The 22,477-nt window shown below is 33.9% G+C and overlaps 4 protein-coding genes across 5 annotated transcripts; 2 read left to right on the top strand and 2 right to left on the bottom strand.

Moving 5' to 3' along the window:
- The first annotated feature begins 1,251 nt into the window (after positions 1 to 1,251).
- On the top strand, positions 1,252 to 2,457 carry LOC111009598 (ethylene-responsive transcription factor ERF014). The gene has a single exon (XM_022282735.2). It carries the CDS (start codon positions 1,447 to 1,449, stop codon positions 2,134 to 2,136), a length of 690 nt encoding a protein of 229 aa, XP_022138427.1. The 5' UTR covers positions 1,252 to 1,446; the 3' UTR covers positions 2,137 to 2,457.
- A 3,403-nt stretch (positions 2,458 to 5,860) lies between these two features.
- On the top strand, positions 5,861 to 10,041 carry LOC111009964 (YbaK/aminoacyl-tRNA synthetase-associated domain-containing protein). Its single transcript, XM_022283208.2, has 12 exons — positions 5,861 to 6,038; positions 6,443 to 6,502; positions 6,617 to 6,670; positions 6,781 to 6,841; positions 6,988 to 7,064; positions 7,435 to 7,484; positions 7,805 to 7,887; positions 8,367 to 8,437; positions 8,514 to 8,673; positions 9,163 to 9,299; positions 9,375 to 9,473; positions 9,779 to 10,041. Exons 1-12 carry the CDS (start codon positions 5,991 to 5,993, stop codon positions 9,851 to 9,853), a joined length of 975 nt encoding a protein of 324 aa, XP_022138900.1. The 5' UTR covers positions 5,861 to 5,990; the 3' UTR covers positions 9,854 to 10,041.
- LOC111009974 (RING/U-box superfamily protein) lies at positions 9,779 to 12,305 on the bottom strand. 2 transcript variants are annotated; one of them, XM_088120014.1, is made up of 3 exons: positions 10,925 to 12,305; positions 10,438 to 10,508; positions 9,779 to 10,355 (listed from the first exon to the last, which is right to left on the bottom strand). In XM_088120014.1, the coding sequence occupies exons 1-2, from the start codon at positions 11,895 to 11,897 to the stop codon at positions 10,501 to 10,503; spliced, it is 981 nt and encodes a 326-aa protein (XP_087976140.1). In that variant the 5' UTR covers positions 11,898 to 12,305; the 3' UTR covers positions 9,779 to 10,355; positions 10,438 to 10,500. The 2 variants fall into 2 exon arrangements, with proteins under 2 accessions (XP_087976140.1, XP_087976139.1); XM_088120013.1 differs by having other exon boundaries at positions 10,438 to 10,612; positions 10,925 to 12,301.
- Positions 12,306 to 18,609: 6,304 nt separating this feature from the next.
- LOC111012602 (uncharacterized) lies at positions 18,610 to 21,051 on the bottom strand. Its single transcript, XM_022286809.2, has 3 exons — positions 19,902 to 21,051; positions 19,060 to 19,288; positions 18,610 to 18,953 (listed from the first exon to the last, which is right to left on the bottom strand). Exons 1-3 carry the CDS (start codon positions 20,801 to 20,803, stop codon positions 18,786 to 18,788), a joined length of 1,299 nt encoding a protein of 432 aa, XP_022142501.1. The 5' UTR covers positions 20,804 to 21,051; the 3' UTR covers positions 18,610 to 18,785.
- Between the last annotated feature and the right edge of the window lie 1,426 nt (positions 21,052 to 22,477).

The raw sequence follows: 22,477 nt of genomic DNA, 5'->3' as shown, positions 1-22,477 counted from the left end.
TGAAATTACATTTTTGCTCCTCTAGATCTTTTTCCTTCCAAAGTTAACCTCGGTTGGGTGATGGTTTGCTTGGGGGAGGTTTATATATGCTAGTGTTAAATGCCACATGGTAAGTGGAGAAAAAAAAAACAATAATAAATAAAACCTACGTTCTAAATAGGCATTTAATTTGAAGTGAAGCATTTTCTTGTTCTCCAAACTAAAATGTTGCATTTATTTAAAACAAAGTTTGAATACATTCTAGTATTAAACAACAAAAATATAAAAATAGTAAATACAAACCGATTCAATTTAAGGGTATCCAACGAAACATACAGAGTTTTTTTTTTTTTATTCAATTCCGATACTGTGAAATTTGACGATAAAGTTGTTGGAATGAAAAATTGAAACGAACCCAGTTAATTAGATTGTAAAATATATTCAATCTCGATTTAACCGACTACTTTTCAGTTTTATACTTTGAACATGGGTTAGACATAATATTTTGGTTTGATTCATCATCGTCCCAATAATTATATAAGGTTAATTTTGATCATTTTATTTGTTGTTTATTTGAGTACACGTACTTTCAAAATGATCCCTTAAGTTTATTAATATTATTGTGTCTAACAATTTCAACACAAAATGTTAAAAATAGAGATTAAAATAGTCAATTTTTAAAAACATGGAGATAAAAACAAATGTTTTAAAAGTATAATAATTAAAATCAATCAAGTTAAAAATATAAAAACTAAAATTAACTTAACGAAAGTATAAGAATCAAAATCAACGATCAAAATAGTATTTTAACCAACTAAGAAATGCAATTCTTGATTAGATCAAATCGACTTGGTTGATCGATTTTAATGGTACCTTTTCAATTTTAGATAAATGAAACATGATGAAGGGATGTATCATTTGGAATATGAAAATGATAGATGTGAGTGTCGTAAATATAAAGTCTCATAAAGAGGAATTTTGTGAGGGGGCACGGTGGCGGCAGTCCTCCGACGACAGATACATCACAAAAGAATAAGAAATATATTGACCAATTCAAAACATTTCAAGCAGCTTTTTCTTTCCTAGTCACAGCAAGCTAGATTTCACATCTTACTAGTTACTATTATTATTATTATTATTATTTTGGATAAATTGGAACATAATTTGGAGGGCAAAAGTGTCCATTCCCTCCCATGCAGCCACATCAATATTAAATGCAAGAAAAACATCTGTCCCCCATCCTTTGATTGACTAACAGATAAGCCCATTGGAAAATCTACTTCAATTGCATTTCCTCATCTATAAATTCTCTCCCCTTCGTTTTCCCATCATATTCCCTTTCACTTCACACCAAAATCAAACACTCACAAAAATCATCACCAGAAAAAGAAAAAAAGACCCTTATTTTATTTCTCTTTTAGCATTCTGTATTATTGTGCCATTTTTCAATTTTTTTAATCTCATTCAATGGTGAAGAAGGCAGAGCGGAAGACGGCGGTGGAATCTTCTCCGGCGCCGCCGTGTAAAAGGAAATACAAGGGTGTCAGAATGAGGAGCTGGGGCTCATGGGTTTCGGAGATTCGAGCGCCCAATCAGAAGACGAGAATTTGGTTGGGTTCTTATTCTACGCCGGAAGCGGCGGCGCGTGCCTACGACGCTGCACTTATATGCCTCAAAGGAACTTCCGCCAGCCTCAACTTCCCGGAAATTGCTAAGTCCATTCCACTTTCCGACCACCGCCACTTCCTCCCTCACTACCACATTGATTCCCCCGACGCCATTATGTCCCCCAAGTCCATCCAACGAGTCGCCGCCGCCGCCGCCAATGGCTTCCCGGAAAATGCCGCCGCCTGTACTACTCCAACTCCACCGCCCTCCGCCGTCTCGTCCCCGTCGCTCTCATCCACGCCGTCGGATCAAACCGACGACGACGTGTCGGTGATCGTGACGTCCGCTGGGCTCCTCGATGGTTGCTACGATCAAATCGAGCAACCGACGGCCGCGATTGAATCGTGGTGCAATTACCTCGATGCCCTTCAGTCGCCGAAGCACGTTGACCAAATGCTCACCGGAGCTCTGTTCGATTTCGATTCAATGCCTGAGATTGACGATTTTTACGAAGAGATAGGTGACATCAGATTGTGGAGCTTCTGCTGAAGAAATTTTCAAAATCGTTAGTTAATTTTACCCAAACAAACCGATATTATAATATCTTTTTTTTTTCTTTTTCTTTTTTCTCTCCCCATTTAAAATCTTCGTCAATTGCTTGAAGATATTACTGACAGTGACCCAAATTTGTATTTTTGGTTTAGTGTGATTGATTCATAGGTGAAACCGACAAACTCACATGAGATTAGACTTTTTTTCAAACTAATCTCTCTGTGGGAGCTGGTTTTATGATGAAATTTTATGTAATGATTAAACATTGTTATTAATTGTTAATTATATTATAATTATATGAATATTTTAATTCGTAAATTTCCCGCTCTTGGATTTTTTCATAAATCATAATATGAGTGTTTGGCATTTCTTTCTCCATTCTTTTCCGTTTCTTAGTTTTTCCATTTTAATAAATAAAACTAAAACTGTGTTTCCCCTTTCCTTTTGTTGAAAAAAGCAATATAAACCTGTTTAAATAATTATTCATTACTTTTTATTATTTAAAATTTTAAATTAAAATTTAAGAAATTTGATTTTTCTCCCCTTCAAGATTCCTACATAATTTTGTAAACCATTTAAAAAAATGTAAACAATAAAAAACAACTACAATTACAGTTATCAAATATTTATATTTCTAAAAATTGAAATGGATGAACAATAAATAATACTCGAAAATATTATAAAAAATCCTAAGTTGAGAAGTAAACAAACATGAAATAAAAGGATAAAACACCATGGGTGTCGATAATGTATATGTGAGAAGTGACACATGAGTGGAAATATTGATAAGAGGCTAGTTTTCAAACTTATTAGCAAGTATTATACATGTAAAGAAAGGTAATAAAAAAAAGAAAACCGACAAGAAATATAGCACAACTTTAATTAAATACGTGCCTTTCGTAAATATTAATTACGGTTCTTTTATTTTCAACAATACAATATTATATAACAATTTTTAATTATAATATACTTTTTTTATTTTCAAAATTTCTTGTGAAAGTTAATTCGAAAAAGTTGGCACTATTGAAAGTTTTTTTTGCCATCAAAATTTCTTTCAAGGGATAATTCACACAAAATTTTTTTTGACAATTAAATAAATAATAAAACATTGAAATAATATGAACCAGTTTGACTAAAAAAACATCCTAGCATAAATTCATTTATAATTTTTTATTATTACATTAATAATTTTATTTTATTGTATAAATAATTGAATAATGTGACGTGACTTTATTAAAAAAAATTGTCACTAAAATAAATATATTAAAATAAAAACAAACATTTAGCTCTTTTCTAAAATGATATTAAAAGTAACAGACTTTTTTATAACACAATTTTTAAAATAAAGCCTAAAATACTGTACCAAAAATAGGAATTTTTTGGTTGCTTGTTTTAGAGGGTAGGGTAGTTAAAGGTGTGACTGATTGATGGATTCTCTGAATAACATCAAGCTTTCTTTTCAAAGTTACAAAATGTTGAATACAGCTTTCTTGTTTCCATTATTTTTGACGTCAATTCTCTGGATTAGATGGCGATATAATATATAATTTGATTGATAGTTTTCTTATCGTTTGCAAAATCTTACAAACTTTCTCACCCAAATTTCGGAAATTAAAGTGTAACGCTGAATTTCAATTTTTTTTTTATGCCGCGTGGGTCCTGGTCATAGTGACCACACCGAGCTTGAACCAAGGAACTCGGGTTAGATTGTCAGACAATGACTTTCTTTTTTCTTAATATAATATGTGATAGGGATCGAACTCACAAATCATTTACTTGAAGTATATGCGAAGTCATATTAAAGACTCTTACTATTATCTTTCAAAATAAATTATGCGTATTTGTTTACTTAAAATAAAAGTGAAAAGAGTCCCATCAATCGAAACAAATTAAATTAAAATATATATTTGATATCAATCAAATTTAAATTTCTATATTGACATGGGATGCAGGATTTGGGTTGTATATATTAGTTTACTTAGATGCAGTGCATGTTAAAATAAATTAAAGTGCTCATTAAAAGGATTAAAATTGATATGAAATATTTGTTTAAAAATTAATTTGGTAGAGCCGGTAATATGATTACAAACGTTTATAATAGATATTTTATTCCACTTGAAAACTCTTATCCAACAAATTAATTGATTCAAATTGTTGAAAATTTAATTGTCATGAAATAAAAAATGACCCATACTATATCGATCCGTAACTATTAATATTATAGTGCTTGACAACTTTTATCTTTGTTTATTTGTGAAAAAACAAAATAGATTATTATACAACATTGTCAATTTCATTGGGTGAGGTTAGCCTTTTCATTACTATCACCATTAATGAGAAATCAATCACCTGACCCATCATTGCAACCAAATGTTGTTCTCTACGTTTTTAGTGTATCCCGTCATTATAAATTCATTTCATACCAGGCCATACCATAATAGGTTAGGTTATATACGTTTTAATTATGAGAACAAGTCATTCCAGCATATTTAAATAGATATTATGTTTACATATAGATGTCTATGTTCTTACATTCTATTTAGATTAGGAATAGGCATAATCGAACCTATTTTTTACATATCTCTGGATCCTATTCATCATTTTGAGCTTCTATTGATTCAAAAAATACGGATTTGTCGCTTTAATTAGTTCCATTTTGTTCTAAATACTAATGTGATTTGCAAAAAAAGAACATTTTGTGTTGTATTCATATATTCAGTCAAACTTATAAAGTTGCTCGCATTAAATCTAATTTATTATTAGAGGTAAGCATAAATGACTTTTTAGGTTAGCAATAAATACAATAAGGGTGGAGTTAGATATTCTAACCCTCGATCTATAAGTAGATTATTAATATTGTAACCAGTAAACATATATATGTTCATTAACTATCAGAATTCGTACGAAATCATCTCTCGGAGAACAAGAAAATAAAAAATTATAATTTTCATAGGTCTAGTTTTATATATATATATATATATATATATATATATATATATATATATAGATATATATATATATATATTAAAAGAAAAAAAACACAAACAGACCGACTTAAAATCTAAAATGAAGGAAATTAAGGAGTGAAGCGTGATAACTTGAGTGAACAAAGATGGAGCCCCATTAGGTATTGTTTATGCTACATTGTATTTGGACCATGGTGGGGTAATCTCAATGGACCACTTGTTCATCAACAAAACAAACTAATTCACAAAATCTTCTAGGACCCCATTTGCTTTATAACATTTAAAGGCTCATCCAAATTTTTTATTTTCTTTAAAATTTTTTAATACACATTCATTTCAAGTATTTTCCAATAATCTTAATTAATACAATATAATTTTTTATTCAATTTTATACTCAAAATTTAAAAAACGTCAATTTAAATTTTATTTTCACCCCAAAGTTGTGGTAAACCATATCAAAATAAGCATAGTTTAAAAACTTAAATTTTTGTTCTAGAATTTCACTGACAGATTTATTATCCCAGTTTTATTTTGTCTGTCCACGTGGCAGAAGCTCAATTGGCTGGGCTTGATTAGGGCAAAATGAACTGGGCCGGGCTTGTTTTACTGACGCGGGTTGGTGAAATTGGAAGATATAAAGTCTCCAATTCAGGCTCTCTCGACTTCAATCTTAGGGTTTCGGTTGTTGATCGATTTGGACCGTAGGTCCAATAAAGCCACGAGGAGCCCAAATCTGGCGATGGGAGTCATGGATTCACATCGGTCTGGCCCTCACAACACGATAGATTTTGGATTTTTGCAGCGTTCATTTTGGTCTAAACCTTCGTCCTGAAGTTCTCTCTCCGTCGAACTTCTTTCCTCTGAATTCGAGCTCTGTGCTTCAGTATGGCAAAGGAGGTTTACACCAGGGAAGAGTTGCTAGCGTTGTTGCAGGTACTCGGATTTCTCACTCTGTTTCGTTCTCTTTCCATAAATTTCCATCGCGTAAGTTGATTCCTCGTGCTGAACTTCAGAGTATAGGTTTTTTCTCCCTTGATCGAATGTTAGAGACCTGTCGTTTGGATTTTTCTAGCACTCTGATGTTTCTTATTGTTCGACGTTATAATTCACTTGCTTGGAGTAGTGACGAGAACAGACTGGCAGACTAATGGCTAGTTTCCGTCGGAATGCGTAGTTTGCATCAACGCCTACTATTGATTTCTCCTAGATTGAGGAGTTATCTTGTTTGCTTAACTTTCTGTCATTTCCGGATTGATATATGATGATTCAATTATGCCTATTTGCTTTGCCTTTTTACTACTATATCTCTCGCTAATTTTTTTAAGAATGCTCCTTAGGATCATCAAATTCATTTTTCCAAGTACGAACATCCAGCTGTATTGACGGTTGAAGCTCAGGTAAAGCTGTGTCACAAAAAAAGGGAAAAAAAATCAGATCGTCCTTTTTTGTTCTAACGTTGATGTGTTTTTAGATAATATAACGATAACATGTTTTTATTGAATCTACATCAGGCAAAATATGTTGGAAATCTGGGGGGTGGACTCAGTAAGAATCTGTTTTTGAAGGTAGACTTTTTGAACAGCCTTTTCTGGTCCATATTTGTGATTATTATACTATTGTATACCACATTACCGCGTATGTTTTAACTCCTGCGATATTTTATGCTCATTGGCAGGACAAAAAGAATAGATACTACATCGTTTCTGCATTGGCAGACACCAAAGTGGACCTGAAAGGTCTGTACATTTTACTTATGGCTGTGATTTGTGTTTAAAATTTTATTATATAAGGTTCTTTGAGTCTTTACCCATCAATGTGTGTGGTTTTTGAAGATAAAATTTCTATGATCATATATTTATAGTGCGATATTGTAGTCATGCAGTTCTATCTGCAAGACTTGGTTTGGGGAAAGGAGGTCTGAGAATGGCTCCTGAGGAAGCATTGGGTGAGAAACTTAAGGTTAGGAATCACCTTTTCTCAATTCACACTGACACCATTCTTTCACTTCATTTCGTTAGTCTTACATGAGGACATTTCGTGAAGAAGTTGCTAACGATGATACTATGGTTCTTCATTAATGTGAAATTGTGTTTCCATCTAATTAAGTAGCCTTCATTTTCTTCATTATGTAAAGCTAATTGGTATTTGGTCGTGTCATCTTTTCAAGGCTTTAAGGATGCCTAACTGTAGAGTAGTTAATGTCTATTGCACCGATTAATTGATGCTAGCTATATTCATGGATGATGATAATTAAACTGTACAGTTCTAGATTTCCATCTAGATGACTGTCATTTGATTACTTATATTGTTGTTTTCATCTGTTGGATAGGTATCTCTTGGTAGTGTTACTCCGTTTGCACTCATCAATAAAACAGCGCGGTAGGCATTAATCAAAATTTCATTTTCATTTTCAGTTGCTTTCTGTGCATTGTTTTTAGTCCATATTGATGCTCCTTTTAATCAGATTTATGTAGTTAAGACTTGGACCATACTTGAACATTTAGCAATGTGCAACCTTTAAGTGGTGGAAAGAAAAGCTAATTGTATCTGACAGTTGGACAATCTGATAATTAATCATAACATATTATATCTTTTCCTTTTACTTTGTGCTTATTAACCATGCATGAATATATCATCTATTTATTCAATTGAATCTCACACAAGTTATTATGTGTAATTGCAAACCTTTCCTTGTGCAGAGATGTCGCATTGTTGTTGGACCAAGGATTTAAAAGCCAGGAATTCTGCTTCTTCCACCCTTTGTCAAATGAAACCTCAATATGTAAGTGAGGTGTACTTTTGTTTATATAATTTATTCCTTTATTTACCTCTTTATGCATATTTTGCTTGAACTTTAGGGTTTCTAGATGTCCATTTCTGACTTTTAGCATTGCTATAAAGTTTCCACCTGTTAAATAATGTTATTCTGGGTTCCACTTTTCATTTTGACGGCCATTTTCATTTTACTGTATTTGGTGGCTGTCACTGATGAACACTCCATGTTTATCTTACTTGATGACTGTCGAAGAAGAAAGTCTTTTTGTATAGTTCTGCTTTTGACTACCATCATCATTCCATTCATCTGTTGGAACCGGTAATTTTGTTGCATTTGATTAGGTTAGAATCATTTAAATTGGTTTTATTGCTTTCCTATGAAAATATTGCTTTGATCATATTATTTTTGGTGAATTAATTTGTAGAACCTTGCCTTCACTTCTTATCAGTTAGACTCTAATAAACTTTATATATTGATGTTTCCAGCCCTTAATGCCAGTAATCTCGACAAGTTCCTTAAAGTGATTGGGAGAGACCCTTCATATGTTGACTTGGAGGTGAACCCATATCTGGTGATTACTAAGTTGATCCGAAAAGTTTATCATTTGGTTGATTATTATTCTCTCTCTGCAGGCTAACCCTTCTGTAGGAAAGGATCAACCCCCTGATCTTGCTGGACTTGTTCCATCTGGTACGGCCTTTGTGCCGGATACTCCAGAGAAAGCATCTTCATGTCCAAATTCGATTGAAAATCATGGTGTTGTAGACAAAAAGAAGTCTAAGGTAGTTGCAGGTAATATATGAAGCGTACGCTTAAGTAGTAGAAAATGATGGGGGGGGACACAAATTAGTGTAGATGACGAAATTGTAGGAAGGTTTTGTTGCGTCGGGACAGAAGGACTGGGCTAACTAAATGTTAGGTTGTGTAAGGTTTTCTAGTTTGCCTTTAGATTCATTATATACTTCTGGAGGTATAAATTTTATTCCTTACCGCATTTTAGTGTATTGCCAACAAGTTACTTCCCTTGCTAAATAATAATTGATGTTAACTGATTGACCATAACTGCGGAACAGCCTGACAATATGTCAAGCTAAGCTCTTATGCCTTATTGCAACATTTGTTAATTGACTCTATATTTACATTGTAGAATGCAAATATGTGTTTTTATGAGTTAAATGCCCCGGACACTCACGGATATAAAAAAGAAAAAGTTAAATGCATTGGTTCTTGGTTTGCACCTGGGGCTTTTGCAAAAGTAACGAGTCTCTCTCTTTAAAACAGGGGACACAGCCAAACCATCTACTGCTGTCAAAGTTGCAAAGGACAAACCTGTACCAACAGTACGAACATCCCATGCAAATGTGGAGCAATTTGTGGAAGAGATCCTTAATAAGACGTCGGCAATAGTGCTCTCAGAGGTTACTACACCGTTCTTTGCATTAGTATCCACTTAGTCGAAACTGTTCTCTAACTGACAAGATCAAGTTTTACAGCTCACAGAGGAGACTGTTAGGAAACATGGAGAGCAATTGGGAACTGTGGTGTCAAACAGCATCAAGAGCCATCTTAGCTCGGAGTTGAACAATCTTTCTGTGAGTATTTTACCTAAGATGGTTATTTTTTGTTTTCTTCCTTTGGAGCAACGAAAAACCACTTAAGATCCACGCACTTGCAATTGAAAAGTTCAAAATACTTGCTGTACTAACCGATCTTTCAGTTTTGAGTGAAACGATTATAATTGTCCATCTTATTTAGTTCAGTATAATGTTAATTTTTATGAAATAAATTTTGGGTGAAAAGATTATAATTGTCTGTTTTATTTTTGATCAGTTAAATGTTATTTCCTATGAAATAAAGCTGAAGTGTATGATTAATTATGATGCATGTATTATTGCAGATGATATTTAAGAACACTGCATACACAGAAGGGTTTCACGCTGGATCTTCCCATAAAGTAAAGCATGCATGCTGACCTGTCTGGTTGTGCCTCCAATAGCAACTGAAGAAGAGAATTCTGATAGAAGGCGGGGTAAGGTCTCTAGTTATGTTTAAGATTCTTTTAAAATATGGTCCCGAACATTTGGAAAAAAATTCATTACAATTGTTATAATATTTGGTTATATGATAATGCATCTTTAGCACCTCCAAGAATTATTCATATTCAGTAGTCTCTCTGATTTGATTTGCTGGAAAATGATTATCGCCAGCCTAATATTAAGTAATTTACACTACTGATATTAACGCTAACCTTTAATCTATCAACCAATTGGAGACTGAGTACATTATATCATTTACATAGAAATTCTTTGGTAGTTCTAGAACACATTTCTTAATGAGTTTACGTGATAAGGGTCACGGGTAGTAAGAAAATGTCATAGTTTACAACATTGAACATCCTTTTAGATAACACAATAAATGGGTATATATGAAGTGGTAGATGTTGGAGACTTTATCATTGAGGACAAATCTCAATCCTGCAGATCAAAATGCGAATCATCTGATTAGTGATTTGCTGAATTTGAAGGGTAATTAGAAGAAATTTGAACAAAGGCATACCAAATGCACCGTGGTAATGATATGTTGTCTTTTCCACAGTGCCTTCGTACTTGCGTTTATATTTTACAGTCCTAACGAAGAGGTTCAAGTAAAAACCAGGTTACTTGCAGCATAAACATCGACATTAGAAGGGCCAAGGAAGAGAGGTAGATTGAACCACCCCACGAATTTACTTCTGGAGAATGGAACAAAATACCTGAGTCAGAATCTCAATCTCCCAAGCTTTTATTTTCAATTTAGAATAAAGTATAAAATAATTTTGTTTTTTGAAAATATATCAACTGATTTCTTTCGTCTGAGTTTTAGAATATCAGTATTTTGATGATCCTCTTACAAAGAAAGCTCAACACATGGTTTTCTTTTGTTAGCCCATTAGAACGATAATGAATGTTAATAATATATCACCCATACAAATTTTTTTTATAACTACAAATATTAGAACATATATATAGTAATTTCTGAATAAAAGATATAATTCAGGCATCACCTCGAGGAGGAATGTTCTCCTGGTCGTGAGGGGTAATCTGGCGATACCTATTTCGAAATGGCCTAGAAACCAACTGGCCCCACCAACGGGCACATCTTCTCCCAATCCCTTCGCCGTCCTGAGAACTTCCCGGTCCTCGATTCTCCGGCGCTGGCGGCAATGGCGGCATCTCTTGCCTGCACACCGGACAAGAGTTATGGAGCCTTAGCCATGGCACGATGCAGTCCGAATGGTATATGTGCTTGCAGTTCAATTCCCTCGCTTCTCCTCCCACCTCAAACTCCTCCTTACAAACCGGACAGTGCGAATCGTTCTTCAGATGCTCCGCCACTATCTTCACCGTCGGTATCCCCTCGATCGCCGCATCGCTCGCCGGCGGCGGCCCCGGTCGGTCGTTCTGCGTCAGTTCTTCGATTAAGTCGTCCAGTCGTGGTCCGGCAAAGTAGTCTCTTGGATTGGCGCCCGGTGGAATTAGGGGCTGCATCGGCCGAGATTGGTCTATGGGTCTGATAACGATGAAAGTTCGAGGCTGGTTCCGACTTGGGGGTTCTAGTCCTAGGCCGGAACTTTCCCTCTCATCCAGGCTCCGGTTACGGCGCCGTGTTCGCCACCGGAGGGAATCGTCTCCTTCCAGATCGCGAAGCGGTCTCCTGTCGAAATCGTCGAAAAATTGCCAGAGTGGACGGCGGCGGGGTTCATGTTCCGGGTCCGGGAGTCTGAAATTCACGAGCCGAACCGGCGGGTCGAGCATTAGCGAAAGGGCTTCGAGCAATCTGGCCTCCGGCGAGAGGTCGAGCTGGGTGGGGCGAGGGACGTGGAGCTCTTCGAGGAAGTGCCCGAAACAGCGCGGGCAGGTGAGGTCGGAGGAGTGCGCGGCGGCGAGCCTGACCGCGCGGTGGCATTGGTAGCACCAGTAGAGGTCGAAGGTCCTGATGTTGGGGTTGGTTGTTGCACGAGGTGGGCTCAGTGACATGGTACGTGCAGGGTAAGTTGGTGAGAATTATGGGAGTTTTGTCTGTTTGGGAAACGGAATCTGAAGATGGGAAGTTTTTATATATTGGAAAATGAAGGGGGATGGAAGGGAAGGGAGATGAGAAACAGAAAGGAATGGCTTTGTGGAATTGCAAAAGGAATTCTTGCTGTGGTATTGCAATGGGGATGGCCATTTGTGTGTCGTCGAGAGAAAGAAAAGGATGAGTAGAAAGTGATACAAACAGTTTCCTTATGGTGTTACTGTTTGAGCTCTGAGTTACGGAATGGAGAGAAGAACAAGATTATTAGTAGTCGGCACAAAATCCAATTTTCAAAACAAAATACTTTGCCTCTCGCGACTCATTATTTTTTCAAACTAAATTTTTATTTTTAAAATTTTCTTTCTTAGTAGTCAAACATTTAATAGTAATCCACCGTTTTCAAAATATTCAAATTTTGAAGACTTGATAACAATTTCTTTTAGTTTTAAAAATGCTGATAACCAATTTTCTGTTTTACCATTTAAAAAAAAAATTTCAAACACAGATTTTTATTTTTCAAAATAAAAAAATATTTTTTTTCTCATATTTATCTCTAAAAAATTTATTTTTCATTCTAAAATTTTTTTATCTCTAAATTTCTCTCTACAAATTCTATTTTTCTTTCTTTAAAATTTTTATATTTTGAATATTTATTGTTATTTGTTTCTCTCCAAACTTTTCTGTATATTTTTATTTTTTTTTGATTGACCAGTTTTATTTCTCCCTCTAAAAATTTAATATTTTTCATAATTTTTTCTCTCTCTAAAATTTCATCATTTATAATTTTTCTTTCTCTTCTAATCTATTTTTCTCTGAAAATTTCATTTTTCTTTGATACTTTCAACCTTGTTTTTATCTCTAAGTTTATTTCCACTATAATTTTTCTCTTTCTTTATAATTTTTTTTTCTTTAGAATATCTTTTCCCGACTTTATTTTTTTCTTAAAAATTTTCTCTGGTTGTCTTTTAACTTTTCTTTCACTATTTCTTTTCTAAATATTTTTATTTATCTCTCTAAAATTTAGCTTCCAAAAGTTTATTTTCATTTCTATAAACTTGTATTTTCATAGTCTCTACAAGATACAAATTTTCGCATGATCGGGTCCAAAAAATAGGAAATGCATGTCTCGACCCCGTCCCCGTCCCGATTCTATTTAAATAATTAATATATATTTATTACAATTTTTTATACTTAAATTCTAAAAGTAATTAAAAACAATTATAAAACCAATAATTTTTCTCGAGAACATCTCTCGAATCCAAGAACGAGGTGAAGACGGAGACTAAAATTTTCACGAGCATGAATGGGGGAGAGCATCCTCACTCGCACTCACACCATTGTCATCTCTACCCTATATAAAATTTTCCCTTCTCTAATATGTATTTTCAATTTTCTAATTTTTTAAGAGTAAAAAACTAAAAATGGTTACCAAACATGTTTTGGTTCTTTGTTTTTTAAAGACAAAAAACAAAAAATGGTTATTAAACATAGTTTTTGTTTTTTAAAAATAGAAAACCAAAAACCAGAAATTAAAAACTAAAATAGTTAAAACGGATCCTTAATTATCTAAAATATTCAAACTTTTAATTATCCCCACACTAGTATACACCAGCCATCCCATGCAAGCCCCTCTATCCCGACACTAAACCTTCTTGTTCAGAACAAGGACGCCAAGTGTAATATTTTTGGAGGTGAGGAAGAAGCTAGTATTTTATTTTTTAAAACTAGTTTGTAAAAAATTTTATTTAAAGAATTAGTTATTTTTTATATAATAGTAAAATAAAAAAGGTGCATGGATTGGATGGCAATAGATTTCTATATTCTATTATGTTTTAGTGAAGGTATTATATTGTGTTCATTTTTTTAAAAACAGGAATCTAAACGTGATGTTTAGGGACTTGAAAATAAGTTGAAAGTAATTAATATTAATATTATGTATATATTGTGACGTTTTGTTGATATTTTTCAGATTTTATCGATTTTTTGTGATAGAATGGAAATTTCATGTCGATATCGAACTTCATGGATATATGGAAATATCGATGGAAATGTCGACGTATTGATGTTAGCATCCATCTTTTGTTGATTACCATATACCATTTTCACAAATAGGACAGAGAAATGAAAAAAAAGAAAGAAATATTTTATTGGTAGTATATTTTTTTCCACAATTATTAGCTAAAAATCTAAGTTATTTGGAGTTGAACCACTTTTTTCTTTTTTCCTTTTTTTTTAAATTCAAATTCGATTCTGTCTATATTTGATGAGTTAGTTTTTTTTAGTGCAATATCTGGAGTGGAGATTGAAAGCACAACCTCGTAATTAAAGATATATACTTATTAAATTGGTTTTGGCTATTTAACGAGTTAGTTTGAGCTTATCTATGTAATAATCCGAATCCATTAAAAAAATTATTGGTTTCATGCTCTAGTGAGCCTTCTAAACTATTTTCAGTAACCTACCTTTAGCAGGCCAAGCCCTTCTACTTGGATTGCCACTTTTTGGGCTCAAATATCTAAGGCCCAATACCTTCATATATGTTTCAAACAGTATTACGTGACGTATTTATTTATTTTGATAAATACGCGACTTAATTTTCCTTATACTGTTTTTTTTTAATTTACAACTTTTGTACTTTAAAGAGGTGTAGGGAGACATCAAAATTGCTTGATATATATCACTGATAAAAAAGTCTTTTGTGTCTATCAATGTTTCGTCTCTTCGCTTCACTCATGCATGGACATAAAAAAACGAAAATTCAAATTCGAAATTTCCCGACTTTCATATGTTAAACTGAAAAAAAGAGAGGGAGGGTTATTGACGTGGGATTTAGGCAGAGGATTGGGTTTTCTTTACCTAATCCTCACATGATGATGAAGACCAAAATCAAATCTAATGACATTTGGTGGTTCACCTACATCTTCCCTTGCGTTCATCATCTTCCAATTATTTGCACCCCACTAATTTGACATTTTGCTTTCTCTTAGTGTGATTTGGTTAAAGATACGTTCCCCAAACGTCACAGTATAGAAGTTAGTATGACATATTTGACCGAGTAAACTAAGCAACAAATACTTATTTAAGAGGTAAGATTCAATTAAGATATACAGTCCATTCACTTGAATATTAAATCTTAATTTTTAAGAGCCTCTATCTTGATCCATTGCGAAGTGATATACTACTTCATTAAAATGTCGGTCTTTACTAGTTGAGCTGACAAAGAAAAAACGAGTCAGGAAGTTCTTTGAAAAATCAAAATATGACATAAATGGATCCTCATGAATGCACTTTGAAGCTTCTCAATGGTCGGCTTAGAGTCAAAATATAAGTCTAATTCATCATTTAATTGAATTAAAGGAGGAAGAACCCTTCCATTTTCATCTTCATTTTTCTTCGCAGCCCATTCTTTTTCTTTTCCTTTTTCAAAGATGGGAACTTGAATTTAGGACTTTTAATTTATTTTTTTTTATGTAAAATGTGGAGACATTTATAATTAGTTTTTCACATGTGTGTGTGAGAATTCTTAACTGCACACCCTCGTACATTTGATAATAAAATAAAATGAATTATTCATCGTTATTTATTAAGTGGCATTTTCAATATGTAATTAGGAATAATAAAGAAAATAAATATGAAAAACGAAACAATCTTAATTCCAAAATTTAAGTAATTTCTCAAACTTCAAGAATATTTACCAATCTGAATTCAATTTATTAAGATATATATTCTTGATAAAAAGACAGTGGATTCGAACTCCCATCCCCACATGTTGTACTAAAAAAACTAAAAAAAAAATAAAAATTTTTGAGTCACGTTACATCTATATTCAACCTATTTAAGGCACACGATTTGAAAGAGAAGAAATAAGTATTACACTTAAGCTAATATCGTAAACAACTTTTATTAAAAAAATCACCATTAATTACGATAAATTATTTTATGCTCATTTCAATTTTTATGTGCGAACATAAATATTTTAAAAATAAAATTAGGACGATGATTTGAACCTTCAAATTAAAAAGAATGAGTAAGATCCTCTCGACTTATTTACTTTATTTATAATATAACATTAATAAAAATATATTCCATACATCATTTTCTCCCCCATAGTTTAATATATACAATGATTCCAACATTAATATGGCAGCGCCAGAAAAGACAAGGAAAAAAAAATAAAGGTTAAAAGAAGGTGGTAGAAAGTAGACAAGTGCAGTAATCCAAAAGTTAAAGACAGTGAAGTTGGCACATTGCCCTTTTAAATACAGACCCAAGTTTCTTTCAAATTCCACCTGTGTTACTATTTTCTCTTGTCATCAGAAAAGGAATTAAAAGGGTAAAAATATAATAATACATATAAACCCCCAAATATTAAAGAACCTTTCACTCACCACTTTGCCAATTCTACCCTTTTTCTTCATTCATGAACAAAAATGGAGCTTGAGTGAAAGAAAATGGCTGCATTATTGAGCCTTATTGGAGTGCATAAGAAGAGAAAGTGACAAAGAAATGTGGGTTTTTTTTTTTTTTTTTCAATTTATATACATTGCCACTAAATGGTTTATATGAAAAAGGTTTTCTTTTTAGGTTTCAATGATGGAAATGTGTGTGATAGATATATAGCTCTTAAATTGCACTTGAAAAGTTACTTCTTTTTGTTTGGTGGGTAACAGTGATATATGCAATACCTTGCACTTAATCCTCTTTAATTTAAATATTTGGGATTTCTAACCAAAACCTTAACCATATTGTAAAGGTTCAAATGCATACAACAAAAGTCTTTACGTCCTAACCACGATTATCTTCCCTTTAGGGTCAAAAAGTTACGAGAACGTTTGAAAATTGTTTTTAAAAATTGTTGGTAAGGTCTAAAAAATTAAAAGACACTTTTTAAAGTTAAAAAATCTAATTAGACACGACATTGAAAGTCTAAGAAATATTAGACATTTTAAGAATTCTCCAGGGACTAAATTATAATTTAACCAAAATTGTTTTATGTTTTACGTGGGAAAAATGTAGTGAAAACATGTTTCATGTTTTTATCTTTTTTTAATTTTTTATTTGTAGCCTAACCTCAGCATAGCTCATCCTTATACATCCTACCTTTTTTCGGGATTGGATTTCAAATCTCCATCTCCACATTTATTTTACTAAAAAGAAAAATTATATTTAAAATATTACGTTTTATAGATGTTTAAGATTAGAATTTAAACTATATCTCTTAACCAACTACTTACCTTACTATTAAATGTGCTCTCAATTCTCACCATGGAATAACTTAAAAGGTGGTGAAAACATGTCTCTTGACTTCAAAACTTTGAAAATATGTTCAAATCATGCTGTAAATCATTTGTATTAGAGTTAAATTCAAATTATGATTTCATCCAAGGAATAAATTAAACACATAATTGGAAAAGAAGAACAACCCAATACAATATTATAGAATAGAAAGAAAAATGGAAATAAATAACTAGAAGACATTGCAAAAGAGACAAAGCATAATAATGCAAAAACAAAAACTTCTCACTCTCTTACAAACAATACCTGTCTTCCTCCATGTATATGCTGTGTGTCAGAGACAGAGTGTTCAGCCCCATCTCAATTCCCACTAAAATCCAATTTCTAACCCTTCTCTTTTTAACAAGTTTTGGATTTCTCTTCTTTCTTTTCTTCTTTTTCTTGGCTCTTCATCTTATTCAACTTGTGTAGTTTGAAAAGTTGGAAACTTTAGAATTTGTGAGGCCCCTCATTTGGATTAGGCAGAACAATATGGTATAGAAATTAAAACTTGTAGTTTGCGAGTTCATAAAATTTACAGATACATTTCAAAAGCGTATGTACAGTAGCTTAAACTTATGTACTTTGTAAAGCTAAAAAGTACAAAAGTAAATTTACCCGCCAAACATACCCGAGTTTTAAACTATTGTTTTTTATAGAAAGTTCCAACCTTTTCTGTTTGGAAATTGATTCGAGAGGTTTAATTAAACTAATGAGAATAGTAAGCAAAAAGCAGTTGGAAAGTAAAATAAGAAGATTAAAAAGTCAATTAAAGGTAAAAGAGAAGAAGAAAAAGGAAAGTTTAGTCATGAATGATGGGTTTGAAGAGGAAAGAGAGGGAGTTTTATGGGAAGAAAAAGAAATAGTCCACATGATGGAGCCATGTGCTAACGCAATGTGTAAAAATTATGACCATTATCTCCCTGTGGGCAGAATCATGGCACATGCCTTCTTTCTATTGGCATCATAAAATATCCCAATTTCTTCCCCTTTTGTCCCCCATAATTAATTAAAAAAAAGTTAACTAAATCATTATATTGTGGGATATGAGAAGGTGAATAGTAAGCCTTACTTATTGGTGAACCAACAGCATCCAGATATTTTACATGTTCCAAAGAAATGGTAGTTGAAATTAAATTATATGGTTGAAGTTTGGAAATATTTTTCAAAGTCAAAAGGTTGAAGCTCTCCCCTTTTTGCGTCCACCTACCCAAAAAAATAATGGTTAAATGGTTTTTGGTTTTGAATTTGGAACCTTAGAATCATTGAAATGAAATAAATAAGATAATCTGTAATAAGAGATGGGAAATATATGCTTATTTATTGAGACAATTCTTGGAGTTGAGATTGATTAGTTAGTTCAATAAATAAAAGGGAGCAAGAAGAGAACTTGAAGAATTAAATAAAGTTGTATGTCTAGAGAGAAGTGTTCCATTTCATTAATATACAATTACATGGTATGTACAAGTTGCAGCTTGATGATGGAAACTTCAAAAACACCTCCGGTGAGCTTTTGCAGACCAGGGCTTTTTGTTTTTTGCCTGCCTTATAAAATTAGAAACAAGCAAAGATGATTACATAACATCTATGTCGCAAAATTTACCATCCATTCGATTTTGCACGGCTTTGATGGCGGCGACTCTGCCCGCTGTAGCCGCTCTGTTAGCAGCCAAGATGGCCTTGTTCACTTGTTCATCCACCCGGGGAAGGTTGATGGCGTTATTTGCTGTCTTTCTAGATGCCTGCATTTGGTACAAACAGGAACAGAATGACTTCAATTCATACAGTAATTGATAGGTCAGTCATCAGTGGATGGATTATGAAGTACAAGAAGAAAGTAGGTAGTACCTGAACGGCTTGGACAATGGCATCGGTTAGCGGCAGGAGAGGATGTTTGAGGTTGCCAGCATCCCATTCGCCGCATTTGGCTTCGCTGTTTCTGAAAGTATACATGCCATACCCTTGCCTTTGACCTTCGTGCCAGGATCCTTCGTAACAATGGCCATTCGCGAAATGATATGCTCCGAAACCATGTATTTTGTCCCCAAAGTACTCTCCAGCATATTTATCTCCATTTCTACAGCACAAGGAAATGCATTTTGGGATTCTAGTTAAGTTTTATGTAACCCTACGTAAAACTGGCCAGCTAGTTTCAATGCTAGGTACGTAAAGAACATGATAATTAATTGAAATGGGTCATCAAGTAGCTGCCCATATTGCAGCTTGAAGTCAAACTGAGCTCACAAATTATATTACACATTCTAGCTCTTTGGTAAATTTGAAAACACATTTCTTTGTTTCAAGGAATAAGTAATAACCAAATCGTTTCAGAACCCAGATGTTCATAAAACTAAAACAAATTGAGAAACGGCCTGGAACCAGATGACCACAGTTACCAAGTCTAGTAAGATTACGTTTATAAACAGATGTTTTATCCCAATAATATCAACCAGATTCCAACCAAAAAGACAGCCAAATTGAACTTAGACATTGCGCCTAAGACATCATACATCGAAAGTTCTGGGTTCAAATATTTCATTGTTGTATTAATTCAATAACCATGAGCAATCATAAATCAGAAAGAGTAATCCGACGGAAATTCAAGCACAGGAGCTTCACAGAAACCGCATGGCGCTAAAAAGCAAGAAGAAACAAGTAAGAAACGCCTTAATTTTAATTGCAAAAGTTACCTGAAATAGTAACATCCAAGACCATGCTTGACGCCACGCTTGAATTCGCCAACATAGCAGCTACCATCAGCGCAAGTCTGTACCCCAACGCCATGGCTTTGCCCATTACACCACTCGCCGGCATAGGTGTCCCCCGTGAACAACTTGTACACTCCAAAGCCATGTCTCAGACCCTGTCGATACTGGCCCCTGTATCGACTCCCCTTCGCCCAGCTCTCAACCCCATAGCCATCATACCTCCCATCCACCCAATCTCCTTCGTACCTACCACTTAGAAAGTAGTTGTAAACCCCACTACCGTTGCAACTCCCATTGTGGAACTCTCCCTCGTAGAAATCGCCATTGCTATAGAACTCTACGCCCTCTCTGATGATTTTCCTCTCCTTTTCGGCGTCTGCAGTTCCGTCCGAATCCCCAATGTACCACTGGATCGGAGTGGAATCGGTCCTGGAGAAACAGAATCTCTTCGCATTCTCGTGCCAGGCATGCTTGATAGACGAAAGAATGTGTAAAATTAAGCCCTTATTCTTGCTCGCAAATAGAAGCGTAATAGCAACGAAAATCAGAGCTAATAATAGGTTTTCCGAGGGGAGTAGCCCATCCTTTCTAAGAAAGAAAGACGCGAACAGCAGCGAGAAGAAGGTAAAGCACGCAAGCAAAGCCGCAGCAAGAACGCGATTCGCAAATCGGTTCAATCCGGTTCTCGGTGACGAACCGGACCTCCGGGGCTTCTTAGGCTTCTGCTTCTCCTCATCGTCATCCTCTTTGTGGCCGGCGACAAGGTCCCCCTCGGTGACGGACGTTAAGCTATGAACAGACGATCGGAAAGTGGGCGAAGAACGGAGCAGCGACGACTGAGTTCGCGTAAGCTTCAGCTTCAACTGACTTTTCTGGCCATCCATTACGAGTCCGATTCAAGCCGAATCCGTATCTTCTACTCACCTTTCTTCTTCAAAAACTACTCCCATACCTCGAAATTCTTACGAGAGAAGAATCTATGGCCGCCGCCGGCAACATTCCACGGCCGGCGCAGGATAAGCAGTATGAGAGCGCGCACTTTAGCAAAAATCCGAAAGAAAACAGAGCGTTCGTTTCAATTTCTCTCGATTGAAAACAAATATAAAAAAAAATGGTGCGAATCGGCAACGATGGACCAGCTTATATATTTATAGTGAGAATCCTGAGGTGGGGCCCAGCGAGGGATGACGTTTGATCTGGACCGTTGATTGGTTTGACGGTGAGATCGGTGTCTCCGGGACGCTTACGGTCGTCGGATTAAGATTCGGGTCCGGAGCGTATTCCCGCCGGGCGACATGTCGTTGAGTTTGACAAATAAGGTAAGAATAATAATTCGGATGCTGGTGACGTCGTTTTGAATAAGTTACGTCGTGGTCTAATCACCGTTAAATTTGAAATCACGATTGAATCGGACGATGGGGACCAGTGCTGCAACAATAGTTGGGTGGATTTATCCGTTGGATCTTCGTTTGTTGAATCGGTCCATTCATACACATTTAATCCGAATAAATATGTTTAATGTCATTTTGATGGAGGGATTTTCAATATATGTTTAATTGTTTAAATTATTAATTCCCTTTTTACTATATAAAAAAAAAGTCTCTAATATTTTACTTGTTTTGTTTTCGACCCTAGATTTTACATTAAAAATTTACTTTAGTTTTTATTATTATCATTTCGTTTTTTGGGAGTCTTATTTTTAAGTTATACTTGTTCTCTCATGTTAATGTGAAAGTATTTGTGAATTCTTAGTCCACTTTAAAAAATAAGTATAAAAATTTTTAAAAATTATATTTGTAAGTTTTAAAATTTTATTTTGAAAATATTTTGAGAAGTATATAACAAAATAGAGAAACAAAGGTGTCCAGTTAATGTTTACAAGCTTCATTTTCAAAAGCTAAAAATAAAATTGTTGGAAAATGAGACTTAAATTTATATGTTTAAATTTCATTTTGGTCTCTAAACTTTCAAACTATCTTATTTTCGTTTGGACTTTCAAAATGTTAATTATAATTCATAAACTTTTAAGTTTTGTTCATGTTTGTCTATGAATTTTCAAAATATCTATTTAAAGTCCCGGACTAATTTTTTTAATAGATGCAATTATTTTATCAATAATTATTTGTTTTATTTAATAGGTGATTAACCTAACTTCAAATATGTGAATTAACATGTTAACTAAGATATATATTGGGTGGATAAATAATAGGAAAAATTGAAACATTAAATTTTAAAATTCAACAATATTTTTCACCAACCTATAATTTTATGAATACACACACTTATTCAGTTCAAATAAAATTTGAACCTCTTAAATTGCATGAGAATTCGTAGTTGAACAAAAATATATCAAATATATACTTGTGTAAAAACGAAACAGTTAAAAAATGAATTAGGAAATAAAATTAGGATTAGGAATTTATTTTCAATGCATAAATAGTAATAAAAAAAAATAATTTGGGTGAAAAGTCTGTGTCACACGGAAGAGGATGGTTGAGAGAGAGGAAGCAATTGGTAAAAAGAGAGATTATCGAGAAGCGTGAACGTAGGGTCACTCT

The sequence above is a fragment of the Momordica charantia genome (genome assembly GCF_013281855.1).
Source record: "Momordica charantia cultivar OHB3-1 chromosome 11 unlocalized genomic scaffold, Mcharantia_2.0 BLBB01000011.1, whole genome shotgun sequence".
Taxonomy (NCBI): domain Eukaryota; kingdom Viridiplantae; phylum Streptophyta; class Magnoliopsida; order Cucurbitales; family Cucurbitaceae; genus Momordica; species Momordica charantia.
Note: the sequence above shows the minus strand (reverse complement) of the source record. Positions and strands in the feature narration are given on the sequence as shown.